The sequence below is a fragment of the Danio rerio genome, chromosome 11, assembly GCF_052040795.2.
Source record: "Danio rerio strain M-AB ecotype USA chromosome 11, GRCz13ab, whole genome shotgun sequence".
Lineage (NCBI taxonomy): Eukaryota > Metazoa > Chordata > Actinopteri > Cypriniformes > Danionidae > Danio > Danio rerio.
The window spans coordinates 28,867,787-28,883,033 of record NC_141031.1 but is presented as its reverse complement, the minus strand read 5'-3'; the positions used below and the strand labels follow the sequence as shown (position 1 = coordinate 28,883,033).

The following is a 15,247-nucleotide window of genomic DNA, read 5'->3' as shown; positions in this document are numbered from 1 at the left end:
ATTTGATTACTTTTGACTATGTTTATTTTTAGGGAGAAAGGTAAGCTTCCTGTATTTTTCTTTAAATATTTTTAGGTAATTTAGTTCATTTACTTTGCAGATTCGTTTTGTTATTTTGGCCTGTGGCCACCCTGAAGAAAAGCTCATTTAAAATTTTACTTTTTTTATAAAAAACCTATTCCATAACTCTCAATGCAGTGTCCGAGTTTGGTTGTTGACCGAAGGGGATCTTTTGCCTTAAGTTTTTATTTTGTTTGGGAAATCCACAACCCCAACACATTTGTTTTTCTGTTTATTATGCCCATGTTGTTTTCCCCCAGACTTGGGGCGTGAAAGGAAAGCATGGGGAGCAGAGAGAGGGAAGGGACTGGCGTAGGTCCTCAAGCCAGGATTTGAATCCAGGTCGCCGTGAGCACCATGGTGCTATATGTCAGCGCACTTAACCACTAGGCTATTGGGGCCCACTTATTTTATTTAATTTTTTTCATCACCACTGTTGTTACAACATATGACTTCAGACTATGTAATTATTATATTTGACCCTAATTATTGTGTTAAGCTGCCCTGGCATGTTCAGGTCTTGAGGGTGGGGCTTTGGTTAAAACAAAAATAGTAAAAAGAAAACTGTAATGTTTACTGTTGTACTGTATGTAAATTTTCTTTTTCTTTAAAAAACAAAAAGTTTAAAAATGTAATATTGTTAAAAAATACACTGTAAAAAAATGTTGGGTTCCACACAATCGATTTGTCTTAGAACAACATGAGGGAAATAAGTTAACTTATTATTTTTTTTTTACAAATTTAAGTAGATTGGTCATAAAACAATTAAGCTGTCCCTCCAAAAACTCAATAATGTGTTGTTTCAGCTCAATTTAAATAAGTAGTTTAAACAAACAGCAAATGTCTTTTTTTGAGAGTAGGAAGTACAATCTAAATACATGAATCTCACAATAAGTGCACTGTATCAAAGGATTAAACAACAGAGCAGTCAGTGACATTTAACATAAAGGGGAGTTTCATAAAATCCTTTTCACACAATGTTTGCCTGTTTAATTTGTCTCGGCAAATACTTACAGAAATCTCAATCACTTTATCAAAGAGGACATCCTGTGTTTCTTGGAATTCAAACATGAAATTCTTGAGGACCAAAACAAAGAGACAAACAATCAGAGAGAAGCTTAATCTAAGTTTTAGATTCTTAAATTAGAAATCTTTGTAATCGGTTACCTCATTGTAAAATGGACAGTTGGTAGATTTCTGAGTAGCTGTGTGCTTTTTCTCGTCTCCAACAGTCACGTACACTGCTGGGTTGATGTTCACCCCAACCAGTTTCTGAGCTTCAATCACATTTACATTCACCTGAGGGGAAGAAAATAAAGAGTGAAATAAAAGATTCTTTAAATTCCCATCAAACAGAGTCAGCTATAAAAATAACAATTACAAAACTCTTTGTCTATAGTAAGTAGGTTTCCCTCATCAAATTGTTTTACCTGGAAAGACTTCACTTTAGGTGTGATAGCAAGCTCATGTTTTGCTAGAGCCCTGCAACGACTACACACACAAACAGACATAAGTTTTACAGTATTACTTGTGAAACATTTACTAACACTTTAGTTTAAATAACAATTCACACTTTTTACTATTGGCTTATTACTTGTAAAGTACAGTTGAAGTGAGAATTAGTAGCCTCCTGAATCATTAGCCCCCCTTGTATATTTTTCCCCAATTTCTGTTTACAGGAAAGAATATTTTTTTCAACACATTTCTAATCATAATAGTTTAAATAACTCATTTCTAATAACTGATTTACTTTATCTTTGCCATGATGACAGTAAATATTTTACTAGATATTTTTCAAGACACTTCTATACAGCTTAAAGTGACTTTTAAAGGCTTATCTAGGTTAATTAGATTAACTTGGCAGGTTAGGGTAATTAGGCAAGTTATTGTATAAGGATTGTTTGTTCTGAAGACAGTCGAGGGGGAAATCCATTTGAAGGGGCTAATAATTTTGACCATTAAAATGGTTCATAAAAAAATAACAACTTCTTTTATTGTAGCCGAAATAAAACAAATTAGACTTTCTCTAGAATAAAAAAAAAAAATCAGACATACTGTGAAAATTTCCTTGCTCTGTTAAACATCATTTGGGAAATATAAAAAATAAATAAAAATAAAAGGGGGCTAATAATTTTGAATTCAATTGTATAGAATACCTAAACCCAACTACTACATTACTAACTATTAATTAGTAGTTTATTGAGCTAAAAATCTTGGTTAATTGTTTGTTAATAGTGTGAATTATACATTAAAATAAAGTGTGACCGAACATTCTTATTAGGTTTCAAATATAAGAATATAAGGTATATTCGTCTATCTAGATATTAAAATATAATGGGAGATTGAGTTCTGCAATGTGTGATTCATTGTATGTCACTGAAATTCAATAGTATAACGGTGTATGTCATTTAAAGGAATGTTTTACACTGAATTGAAAGGCACCTCAAAATGGGAGTGAATGTCACATTGGCACATTCCATATCTGCAAAGTCATAATCATCATCATAGTCATTATCATCGTCTTCATCTCCGTTCTCGTCCTCGGTTTTCAAAAGTCCGCGACCGATCATCCTGGTTTCACGATCCAGCTGCTGAGGACGCAGACCGTCTGAAGAGCTGTGAATTATTTAAAGAAAATCAATCTGAATGCACTGAATAAAGGATATGATAGTGTATATAAATGGAATGTGCTGGAGATGTCCTGCCTCGGTTCTGTGAAGCCGGTGTTTCTAATGACAAGCTCAGAGCTGCAACAGAATAGAGAAAACACAAAATTACAAATGAATTTTCAGTTAGTTATGAAATGGATGGATAGAAAAAGATAGGAGAAGGGATGAATTGAAGATTATTCATTCATTAATTTTCAATTCGGCTTAGTCCGTTTATTAATCCGGGGTCGCCACAGCAGAAAGAACCGGCAACTTATCCAGCACATATTTTATGCAGCGGATGCCCTTCCAGCTGCAACCCATCTCTGGGAAACATCCATACACACTCATACACTACAGACAATTTAGCCTACCCAATTCACCTGTACCGCATGTCTTCGGACTGTGGGGAAAAGTGGAGCACCCGGAGGAAACCAGGGAGAACGCAGGGAGAACATGCAAACTCCACACAGAAACGCCAACTGGCCCAGTAGAGGCTCGAACCAGCAACCTTCTTGCTGTGAGGTGACAGCACTACTTACTGCTTTACTGCATCGCCTGAATTTAAGATTACTGTGACAATATTAAAGTATTCGTAGCGCTTCACTTTTTCCACATAGTTTTGTTCCAGCCTTACTCCAAATTGGATTAAATTCATCTATTTCCTCAGAAATCTACACACAATACCCCATAATGACAATGTCAAAACAGATTTTTTTTTATTTTTGTAAATGTATTAAAAATAAAAAAACCTGAAAAATCACATGTACATAAGTATTCACAGCCTTTGCTCAATACTTTGTTGATGCAGGTTTTCATTCAGGATGTCTCTGTACATTGCTGCATTTATTTTTCCCTCTATCCTGACTAGTCTTCCATTTCCGGCTGCCGAAAAACATCCCCACAGCATGATGCTGTCACCACCATGCTTCACTGTGGGTATGGTATTAGCACTGTGATGAGCGGTGTCTGGTTTTCTCCAAACGTAACACCTAGCATTCACTAAAAGTAGTTTAATTTTAGTCTCATCAGACCAGAGAATTTTGTTTCTTATGGTCTGAGAGTCCTTCAGATGCCTTTTGGCAAATTCCAGGTGGGGAGTGGCTTCCGTCTGGCCACTCTACCATACAGGCCTGATTGGTGGATTGCTGCACAGACGGTTGTCCTTCTGTAAGGTTCTCCTTTCTCCACAGAAGAACGCTGGAGCTCAGACAGTGTGACCATCGGGTTATTGATCACCTCCTTGACTAAGGCCCTTATCCCCCGATCACACAGCTTAGATGGCCGGTCAGCTCTAAGAAGAGTCCTAGTGGTTCCAAACATCTTCCACTTACGGATGATGGAGGCCACTGTGCTCATTGGAACGTTCAAAGCAGCAGAAATTTTTCTGTAACCTTCCCCATGCCTTGTGCCTCGAGACAATCCTGTCTCTGAGGTCTACTGACAATTCCTTGTCTTCATGTTTGGTTTGTGCTTTGACATGCACTGTCAACCCTGGGACGTTTTATAGACAGGTGTATGCCTTTTCAAATCATGTCCAATAAACTGAATTTACCACAGGTAAACTCCAATTAAGCTGCTGAAACTTCTCAAGAATGATCAGTGGATTTTTTCCTTCTTACAAGGAAAGATTGAAAGAAGGAAAGAAGCAAGCAACAAGGAAGGAAATAGAGGATTAAGAGGTAAAAGTGTAGGTGAGCTGTCAGATAAACAGATGGATGGATGGATGCTAATAAAGAAAATTAGAATAAAGAAAAATGGTAGACATTAAGTAATGAATTAATAGAAATAAAAGGAAGTGGTGAAAGAAAAGAGAAAATGAAATGAATTGACAAACCATGAAAAAAGGTAAGAAGTAATAATACATTAAAAGAAAAAAGAAAAGAAGGATAAATGGAAGGAGCCAAGGAGGGATGAACTATTGGAGGCAAAGTTGATTGATTGATTGATTGATTGATTGATTGATTGATTGATTGATTGATTGGAAAAAGAGATTAGGTGGGTGGAAGAATGGATGGAAAAGAGAGGAAAAAAGGAAAGCATTTGAACAGATGGAAGGAAAGACTTGCCTAAATTGGAAAGTAAAAATGTTAAACGAAGTAAGATGAAAAGAGGGACAAAACAGAGAAATACAGAAAAAAACAATGACCAGATGAATAGATTGAAATGTGTAGTTTGTTGCTAACCCATCGCTGTCCTCTTCTCTGATGAAGTCTTGACTGTCCCAGCCTCCTGCTGCTCCCTGAAGAGGACTGTACTTCACCTCCAGCTCAATGTACATCTGCAGCACAAGAGCAACACGCACTCATACAATATCAGCAGCTGTATTTAAGGAAGTCACTGCAGAGGAATACAGGTAAAACAACATTTTGTAATACAAGTTCTCTAAAAATGTTAGATAAAAATGTAGACGAGGTATTTTTTATCTAATAACAACACTTTGTGATGGTAACAGTAATTTTATTTTTTTTATTCATACATTTTTATGTTTCAATTAAATACATAATATGACTCTTTTATTTTTTTTATCTTACATATTTTATATTGTTAAATTTAATCTTAAATTATTCATTCATTAACTGGCACTCCTGGACCTCCATATGCGTCAGGAGACACTCACATCAGTCAGACTGTGCTGAGCGTCTGTTAGAGGCTCTCGGAGGATCAGCTGACCCACAGAAACCACATGCTGCAGGCTGATCACCAGTTTCCCCAGCAGTCTGAACACACACACATACATACAGCACTCTGATTTAATCTATACATTGAACAACATGTGTTACACGTTATGAGTCTTACAATCTTCTCATTTCCCTTCTGCTGTAAAATCTAGAATGGATATTTTCAGTGTAAGGGCTGATTCATGCTCTGACCTGTTGCTGAACATCTTACTGCAGTTGAATACACTGATGGACAGAACTTCATCCCTCTCCACCTTCCCATAGTGAGGCCATCTGAAATGCTACACAAAAAGAAATTCACTTGTTTGTTCGCTCGTTCACTCGTTCATTCGCTTTTCCATTCCTTCCTTCATTCCTTTATTCATTCATTCATTCAATGAAAGAAGGAACTGTGGCATATTGCTTTTCTGTCAAAACAATCTGAAATATTTTATGTATATAGTATTTATTTGCTTATTAATAATGTATCATATTTGTGATGTAAAGTAATTTACACACACTCATGGCCAATAAAGTATTTGTAATTTATTTTGTTTGTTTCATTAGTAATAAAAAAAAACTTTTGCACCATACAGTTGAAGACAATATAATTAGCCCTCCTGTGAAATTTTTATTCTTTAATTCTTTTTCAAATATTAATAAGTGGTTTTTAACACAAAAATACAAAATACATTTCACAGAATTTCTGAATTATGTATAAATTATCATAGAATTATTTTTTTTGCTTGTCTGGAATAAATAAAATACATATTAAATTGCTAAGGTCAATATTATTAAACGTTTTTTTTTCTCGATTGTCTACAGAACAAGCTTGCCTAATTAACCTAACATTTCTAGTTAACTTACCTAGTTAAGCCTTGAAACCCCACTTTAAGCTGAATACTAGTATCTTGCAACATAACTAGCTACATTTTGTGTCCTGTCATTATGACAAAAACAAAAGAATTTAGCTATTCAAAATGTAGTTATTGACATTATTAATAGTTTTTTTAAGTTTAAAATTTCTATGTTAAACAGCACTTGGGAAATATTTATACCCCTTTTGTATCAATGTATAAAATAATTAATATTTTTATAGCATCTAAAAATTACTACTTATTATAATTATTAGTATTACTATTTTTATGTCAGGATAGTAATCAATTTAAAATGTTGTGTAAGAATATACTATTATAGAAATGCATTGATTAACAGAGGTGACTGCAAAAATGTATTAAATGTAATGAAATATATTATTAATGGAATATGTTGATGGATAGATGTGATTGTAAAAAAGAACAAAATGAGAAAGGTATGAGAAAATTTCAGTTGATGGCTGTTTGCAGTATCATGCATGTTTTGGATCTGTGTTAAAAAGAGATGATGAATTAACCATATAATATGTAAAAGATGCCAAAAGGATGAAAGAGGACACATGTAAAAAGAAGAGATGAGTAAAAAAATCATAGACGATTGATGTACAGTGCTTGCATATATAAGTACACTCCTCACATAAATCTTAAATTCATATTTTTAATAGGAAGCTATACAATGTTATATTTGTGCATATACATTACATTAGTCAGTACCTAAGCCAAATCTGGAGCTTATCTAACAAAATAACTTACGATAACAGTCCAAAAACGAGTACGCCCAAATTATATGTTATAGAAAAATATTAAATACAAATTTTAAAAAATAGGAAAAATCAAGGGAAGCAAACAATTTGAAAATTTAGTTTAAATTTTGTAGGTTGTAATTTGTTATTTTTGCAATATTTGACTTGAATTTAATTGGATTATCTTTCAAATTCTAAACATTTGTTGACTAAAATATTATTTTAATAAATATATCTGTTTAATAAATTTGTTTTGTTTAAATGCACCAAAATACATCGCCTATATTCACTGAGAAATGCATAAAAATATTTATTTTCAAAATGGGGTGTACTCAATTATGCTGAGCACTTTATTTAGTTAAGTGTATTTTTTTGTTTAAAATAAATCAAATGAAATTATTATTACTATTATTATTATTATTATTATTATTATTATTATAACAGTAAAATTACAAAATACATGTTTTGTTTATATCATTTGTAATGTTGTTACTTTTATTTTAGCAGGAAACCACAAAAGAACAGATTTATATATCATCCTTTCAAAGTTGGGATGATAACTTACACATTAATAGTTTTCAAAACCACGTTATAACTTGTAAGTGAGTCCAACAGCGATCTTTCTTTGTGTATTTAGTGTGGATGATTTACTGCAAACAGAGCCACAGAAAGCACAATTTTAATAAGCTGCTCACGTCAATAGATCACGATCCTGCACAACTGGTTATGTGTTTACGGGATGACATCACAGTTTTTGCGATTTTATATTGACACGATAAAACTCACATACTAAAAAATAGAAAAAAGCACAAACTTCTAAAAAAAGCCTGCTGATGAAGAACATCATTTTATATACACAACAAAACCAGATTTTTACTCGCATTTGATGCTGCTTGAGTTCATTTTTGGCCCTGTATTCATCTGTGTGTTAAGTCTTTCCGTTCTTTATGTTCTATGTATTTCTTCATAAAGGAAAAGCTCCAAAAGACTTCCTCTTCATAAAGCCAGCGCTGATTTATCGTCACTCAGAATGAGCGGCTTTTCTTTCGTGTCCTTCCCATCATTATAATATCTGTTAGCTTAAGTTAAAGGATAACCTCGTGACAGACCACTAGTCAAATATTTTATTTTCATTACTGTATCTGAGCTCATAGTAGTGGTTGTTTACAAGTCTTGAGGAATGTTCAAGATCTGGCACTGGTGACTAGCCTGAAGGTGGGGATAGCATGAAGATCTCCTCACAACATTCACAAACACTGATTTCAGCTTCACTATGTATAGCAATGGGCAACTGCGTTTTTGCTTTCAGCTTTTCTCCCAACATTTTGCAAAGTATTTAGAAAATATAACATTTTATAAAAGGCTGTCGAGACACCTGCTCTGTACTAAATTAATGCTGCACTGAGGAAATATACCATTTATGATTTTAGGGTTGGTCCAAAGAAATTCTTTAGAAATGAACACTTTTTTCGATCAAGGGTACACTCAGATCTCAAATTTGCAATAGAGACATAAATATTGTTACATGTTTAAAAAAATAAATAAATGATGTTCCTTTATATATTCTTTTCACTGCGGATTAAAGTAATGGGTGAAAAATAATCTTATTTAAAACATAAATAATATTTTAAAATATATGAAAACTGTAACAGATATACAGTAGTCAACGTTTGAAGTGAAACATCATCTTTCATCAAAGGTTAAACATCGAACTATTAAACAACACCCGTTCACGTCTCGTTGATCCACTTCAAATATTGACTATGTATGTTTATGTATATTTTCAACACATTTATAAACATAATAGTTGTAATAACTCATTTCTAATAACTGATTTATTTTATCTTTGCCATGATGACTGTAAATAATATTTGATTAGATATTTTTCAAGATACTTCTATACAGCTTAAAGTGACATTTAAAGGCTTAACTGGGTTAATTAGGCTAACTAGGCAGGATAGGGTAATTATTATTAAGCTATTGTATACCCATGGTTTGTTCTGTAGACAAACGAAAAAAATATATAGCTTAAAGGGGATAATAATTTTGACCTTAAAATGGTTTTAAATTTTTTTTTTTTACTTTCTCCAGAAGAAAAAATATCATCAGACATACTGTGAAAATGTCCTTGGTCTGTTAAACATAATTTGGGAAAGATTTTAAAAAGTTTTTTAAAAAATCAAAAGGAGTTTAATAATTCTGATTTCAACTGTATATATATATACACAGTTAAAAGTCAAAATGATTCACCCTCCTGTACATTTGCTGGCAGCTAGCTCTCTGAACCTCTCACATGGTCACCCACTGAAGCTAAGCAGGGCTGTGCGCGGTCAGTAACTGGATGGGGGCCACATGGGAAAGCTAGGTTGCTGCGTGAAGTGGTTTTAGTGAGGCTAGCAGGGGGCGCCCAACCTGTGGTCTGTATGGGTCCTAATGCCCCAGAATAGTAAAGGGAACTCTATACTGCTCAGTAAGCGCTACCTTTCGGATTAAACGTTAAACTGACGTCTGGACTCTCTGTGGTTGTTTCTGTGTGGAGTTTGCATGTTCTCCCTGTGTTCGCGTGGGTTTTCTCCGGGTGCTCCGATTTCCCCTACAGTCCAAAGACATGCTGTACGGGTGAATTGGGTAAGCTAAATTGTCTGTAGTGTATGAGTGTTTGTGGATGTTTTCCAGAGATGGGTTGCGGCTGGAAGGGCATCCGCTGCGTAAAAACTTGCTGGATAAGTTGGTGGTTCATTCTGATGTGGCGACCCCAGATTAATAATGGAACTAAGCCAACAAGAAAATTAATGAACGAATAAGTGAATGAATGAAAAATATTTATTAAAATATGATGTACTGTCCTCTTGGCAGAGATACAAGAAATCAGTTATTAAAACTATTATGTTTAAATGTGTTGAAAAAATATTTCCATTAAACAGAAATTGGGTGAAAAAAATATGCAGGGGGCTAATAATTCTGGCTTTAACTGTATATAAATAATCTTTTTTTTTTTTTTTGATCGTGTAGTTCAGGATCAATGTTATCAATGTTATATGTAAAGTTATTGAAATGTTCATTTTCTTTTTTTTTAATTGAACAAGTTTAAATTTGTTTGAAAGTCATTTTAATGTGAGCTAAAATGACTTGTAGAGTTTTTTTGTAGCCATTCCGTAGTGATAATTACATACATTTGCAAACAGTCCGTGGTGAAATGAACTACAGTACAACACACTATAGTACAAGTTACCTCATTGAAGATGGCTATATTCTCACACTGAAGAATCTTGGTTTTGTGAGTAAAACCTGTAAACACAGTAAAACAACAACAACAACAAACATATTTAGCAGTTAATATGGCATTCAAGAAAGTGAATTCCTACATATATATTTCATATTGTTTCTTATATAACAAAACTAAAATTTATAGAAATTAAAAATGTTACTATACTATAAAATAAAAAGAAATGTATAATAATATTCAATTAAATTTGTAGTATATGTATAAATATAGTATATATATATATATATATATATATATATATATATATATATATATATATATATATATATATATATGTATGTATGTATGTATATATATATATATATATATATATATATATATATATATGTATGTATGTATGTATGTATGTATGTATGTATGTATGTATGTATATATATATATATATATATATATATATATATATATATATATGTATGTATGTATGTATGTATGTATGTATGTATGTATGTATATATATATATGTATGTATGTATGTATGTATGTATATATATATATATATATATATATATATATATATATATATATATATATATATATATATATATATATATATATATATATATATACTAAAAAATTTAAACAATGTATTTTTTTGTTTCTCTTCACTTTTCCTGTTTATTAAATGTTTATTTAATATGTCCCCCCAACATCTTATATTATTTTGTTGGATCATAGATCCAGATTTGGCTTTGGTACTGACTAATCTAATGTGTATGCACTAATATATTCATGTAAAGTATCCTATAGAAAATAAAAATAAATAAAGAGAGATCTGTGAGCGGTGTACTCCTTTATCCTGAGCACTGTATTGGTCACACTTTACAAAAAGTTCCCATTAGTTCTATTTACTAATGTAAACAATACTTGTACAGTATTTATTAATCATAGTTAAACATTTACTAATGCATTATTAAAATCCAATTTGCTAGTTAACATCAATGCACTGAGTTAACATGAACTAACAATGAATGACTTCCTTTATTAAATAATGTTAATAAAGATTAATTAAATATAGTAATTGCATCATTCATTCTTTAGTACATTCAGTAAGTAATATAACCCTATTGCAAAGTGGTACATATTCATATAAACATGAAACATAATTATTCTGACCAGTGTACTTTTCACAAATATAAATGAACATAGGATCATAATATTTTTTTATATATATTTGAAGTACTTAATGTAAGACAAAGAAAAGTGGCAAAATTTTAAAAAAATATAAATTAAAATTTACAATTATTGTCGCTGCACTGTGATCCTGGGATAGTCCACCCAAAAATCTAAATTCGGTCATCATTTACTTACCATTTTAAACCTTACCGAGTTTCTTTCTTCTAGAGCTGGAAACCTGTTACCGTTGGCTTCCATAGTATTTGCTTTTCCCACTATGGAAGTTAATGGCGGTTACAGGTTTTCAGCTTTTTCTTATATCGTATTTTGTGTTAAACAGAAGAAAAATCCACTTTAAGGTGAGCAAATTTACATTTTAGGGGAACTATCATTTTAAATGGAGTCTTTAACATATAATTAAACGATTTTTATCTAATTTAAATATAGGCTTTAAGACAATATTTATTAGTAAGTGAACTATTGTTACACTGAACATTTTAGTGAATGGCTAATAGTAAATTACCCACAGATTAAAAAGATAACCATAATTTGTTAGTTTTTGTTTGGATTCATGTAACCCATTTCTGACTTTGACCCACGGTTATTATTTATATATCACATGCTTATTACTTACCTCTAAAAGACAATTCCACTTTCCTGTCATATTTCCCGGGTAGATTGAATATCTTCTTTAACAGCACAGTGATGGACATGTTTGAGAGATGCGGTGTTTCTGTGTCTTGTAATCCTCCTGAGCAGGTGTTTTATCTTTGGATGAATCTGGTTCTCATTGTTAAAAGTTGCAAATACGATGCTCAGTGCTCACCTCTTACATGAAATAACTGACAGAACGACAAACCTCAACGTTAACCTGCTTTCAAATATCCAAACCACACGAGGCCTTCCAATACACTGTTAAAGCACACGATCCTTCATCTCGAGGAACTGTGCAGGAATCTCATCTGAAGGAAACTCCCCAGACGACATATTTACCTATGATAATTTAAAAGTTAGCAAATGAATTGTCAGTCAAGCAATGGCGTAATTTGAGAATATGGTGAACCGGCTCGCCTCAGATTAGCATTTTAAGGGTTAGTTCACCACAAAATGAAAATTCTGCCATCGTTCACTCGCTCTCATAACTTGTGAGCTCCAAACACAAATAATATTTACCACAAATATTGTGAATACACTCATTATACAAAAAGTTTAAAACAGAATCCGTATTTTTAAGTTATGGTTAAGGTCCGTAATGAAAGGGTTGGTTCTTTTTATTTAAAAAAAAAAAAGTCGACCTTTGGTTTTTGTTATTTGCTTCATTCTTTATTAAATTGAGGTTCAAATACTGCATTATTGTGACATTTTAAAAACTAATCTTGTCAGATATAACAACACTTTGATGCAACAAAAATATTTCCTGCAATTTTGTGAAAATGCTTACCATACTATTTTATCAAAGTGCTAATTTACAAATGTGCATTTAAACTAGTTTTATAAAAATTGCTATGATTAGAAATTCAAATTTAACACTTTGAACAAAAAAAATCTGAAATATTTTTAAAATACAAATTTATTATACGTTATTTAAAAAACTAAATAAAATTAGAAACCTGTTTATACTTAAAAAAAAAAAAAAAAAAAAACTGTAACCTGAAGGCAAATTACTAACTGGTCAGGGCTGCGTTTCCCAAAAGCATCGTAAGCCTAAGAAGTTCGTAGAAATGATCGTACGACTGATCTTAATATTACGGTCTGTTTCCCAAAAGCATCGTAACTTAAGTAGCACTTGAAAATCTTAGTGGATCTACGAGTGCTCTGGAGTAATCGTAAAGCCTTAAGTGCATCGTAAGGAGACAGAGTTATGAGGGCACCTGCTGGACAACCGGCAAATTGCACCTACAATTTACTTCTCTTCAAAGTCATTATTCATTTTATTTGTACGTATATCTCTATTCATTTATATTTTCTACACATTACACAATTCAATATACAAATAATAATGAATAAAGAAAAAAATAAAAATTACATAATAAATGTTAGAATGAAAAAAAAATTACACTGTTGTATATGGACATTTCGAGGGTAGTAGGCTACATATGTTGTATTTAACAGAAAATATTTAATGTGATTTAAAGATGACACAAATAAAGGAGGAACTCAAAAAAATGTGTCAATGACTTGCTGGCGTGCCCCAAACCCAGCCATGTATTGAACATGTCTTGGCTGATCATCATGAATTGATAAATAATTCTACTTAATTAAGGTTTCATATAAATATCGAAAATGATGCTGATGTCATTTCCGGCAAGGACTGTTAGAATTAGTTTTATGCGAGATTGGAGCAAGACAGTGTTTTTACAGTACGACATTTCCAGTTAATTTATGTTTTTAAACTGGCTCAAAAATATTTTTTTTTATGTTATTCGAGTTGAATATACATTCACACAAGTAGAAGAAGAATTATATGGATTGCTATAACATGTGCAACAATAACGAGCCATTCTATAGCGTGACATTTCAGCACTTAACAAACGGATAGCGACTCCTAAGTTGCACTTAAAGCTGGGCTACGTGCAATTGTGTTAAGTGCATTTTTGGGAAACGCACGTGAAACAATAACGAACGTTCGCAAAATGACTCGTAGAAAACGCTCTTAAGTGCTAAGATCAATCGTTATCGGGAAACGCAGCCCAGCTCATTTCCTTCAGAATCTGTCCATTTGAACATAAAAAAAATAAATGCACCCCTGCTGCTAAATGAACCCCCTCATAGAGACTTTTTTTTAAATCAAGGGCATAATTGATTTAAATGTGAAAAGATTATTATTTTGATGGATAAAGGACAAAAAGTGAAATACATTTTAAAACGCTCTATAGATTAACCAATAAATGTAAAATATTAATAATGACTGTGTAGCTTAAATTTGGGCTTTTTGGTTGATTTTAAACAGACATGGAAGACATAAAATTGTTGTTGCCATTTTTTACTAAACCACACATTAAACAATTTACTTCATCTCATCTTCATTGTATTTAAAGTCATTCTATCTATTTATTTATCTTCAGTAAGGGAAGAGTTCCATTCATGATACTCACCTCAGTCCCCACTCTCATTAGATATATAGTTTTTTTTTTTCTTTTAAATCAATTTCTGTAAATAGATGCACATTTCAGAGAGGGTGCATTTTACGTCAGGGGTGCGCACCCCAGCACAACAGTCTGAAAGGCTTCTTCTATCGTTTTTTTTTTTCACTATATATGATGACGTACTGTCAAAAATGGGACAAATGAGTTCATATAGGTGCCAAATTCTGGACTTTGTCAGTGGGTGGTGGGTCTTTCGAACCACATGAACCCCCCTGGCTCTGGGCCTGTAGTTCTATTGTACGTCAAATTAAATTAATCTGTCATGCCAGGCAAGAATGAACTTCATTAGTTTTCGCGCATCAAACAAACTTACTGGAGCTTATGTGACAAAGACGCAAATATTGGTTACTCAATGTTTATATGTGAATACAAGTTTAAATAAAATCGGTTTGACATATAAAGTAATAGTGCCTCTTCTCAAGACTTGGATTAAACCACTTCAGATGGAATTCTTTCTTTCTTTAGGAGCATTTTAAGTTTTTTGGAGAAAACACAGAAGAACAGAATTTTAAATTTAACCAAACATTAATTTCTCAACCAAACACAAATTCAGTTCTTATAAGGGCAAGTAAATAATGACACAACAAGTTTCCTTTCTAGGTTGAACAAAAACTTTGACCACCTAAAGAGCCAGCGGGTATTGGGTACATTGATTTAACTAATTAATACAAGTGGGTATTGGATACACTGATTTAACCAATAACAAATAAAACTAT

At 32.4% G+C, this 15,247-nt stretch overlaps 1 protein-coding gene across 1 annotated transcript in view; it reads right to left on the bottom strand.

The window, feature by feature from the left end:
- Nucleotides 1-14,864, bottom strand: part of fer1l4 (fer-1 like family member 4) — a 72,135-nt gene extending 57,271 nt beyond the window's left edge. The window contains exons 1-11 of the mRNA XM_087273746.1: nucleotides 14,081-14,864; nucleotides 12,020-13,063; nucleotides 10,219-10,274; nucleotides 5,582-5,670; nucleotides 5,329-5,428; nucleotides 4,895-4,989; nucleotides 2,766-2,807; nucleotides 2,503-2,676; nucleotides 1,491-1,551; nucleotides 1,228-1,359; nucleotides 1,075-1,137 (exon numbers count right to left, since the gene is read on the bottom strand). Coding sequence (XP_087129872.1) covers nucleotides 1,075-1,137; nucleotides 1,228-1,359; nucleotides 1,491-1,551; nucleotides 2,503-2,676; nucleotides 2,766-2,807; nucleotides 4,895-4,989; nucleotides 5,329-5,428; nucleotides 5,582-5,670; nucleotides 10,219-10,274; nucleotides 12,020-12,098 — 891 coding nt within the window. The 5' untranslated portion in view covers nucleotides 12,099-13,063; nucleotides 14,081-14,864. The remainder of the gene's footprint in view (nucleotides 1-1,074; nucleotides 1,138-1,227; nucleotides 1,360-1,490; nucleotides 1,552-2,502; nucleotides 2,677-2,765; nucleotides 2,808-4,894; nucleotides 4,990-5,328; nucleotides 5,429-5,581; nucleotides 5,671-10,218; nucleotides 10,275-12,019; nucleotides 13,064-14,080) is intronic.
- Nucleotides 14,865-15,247: the final 383 nt, after the last annotated feature.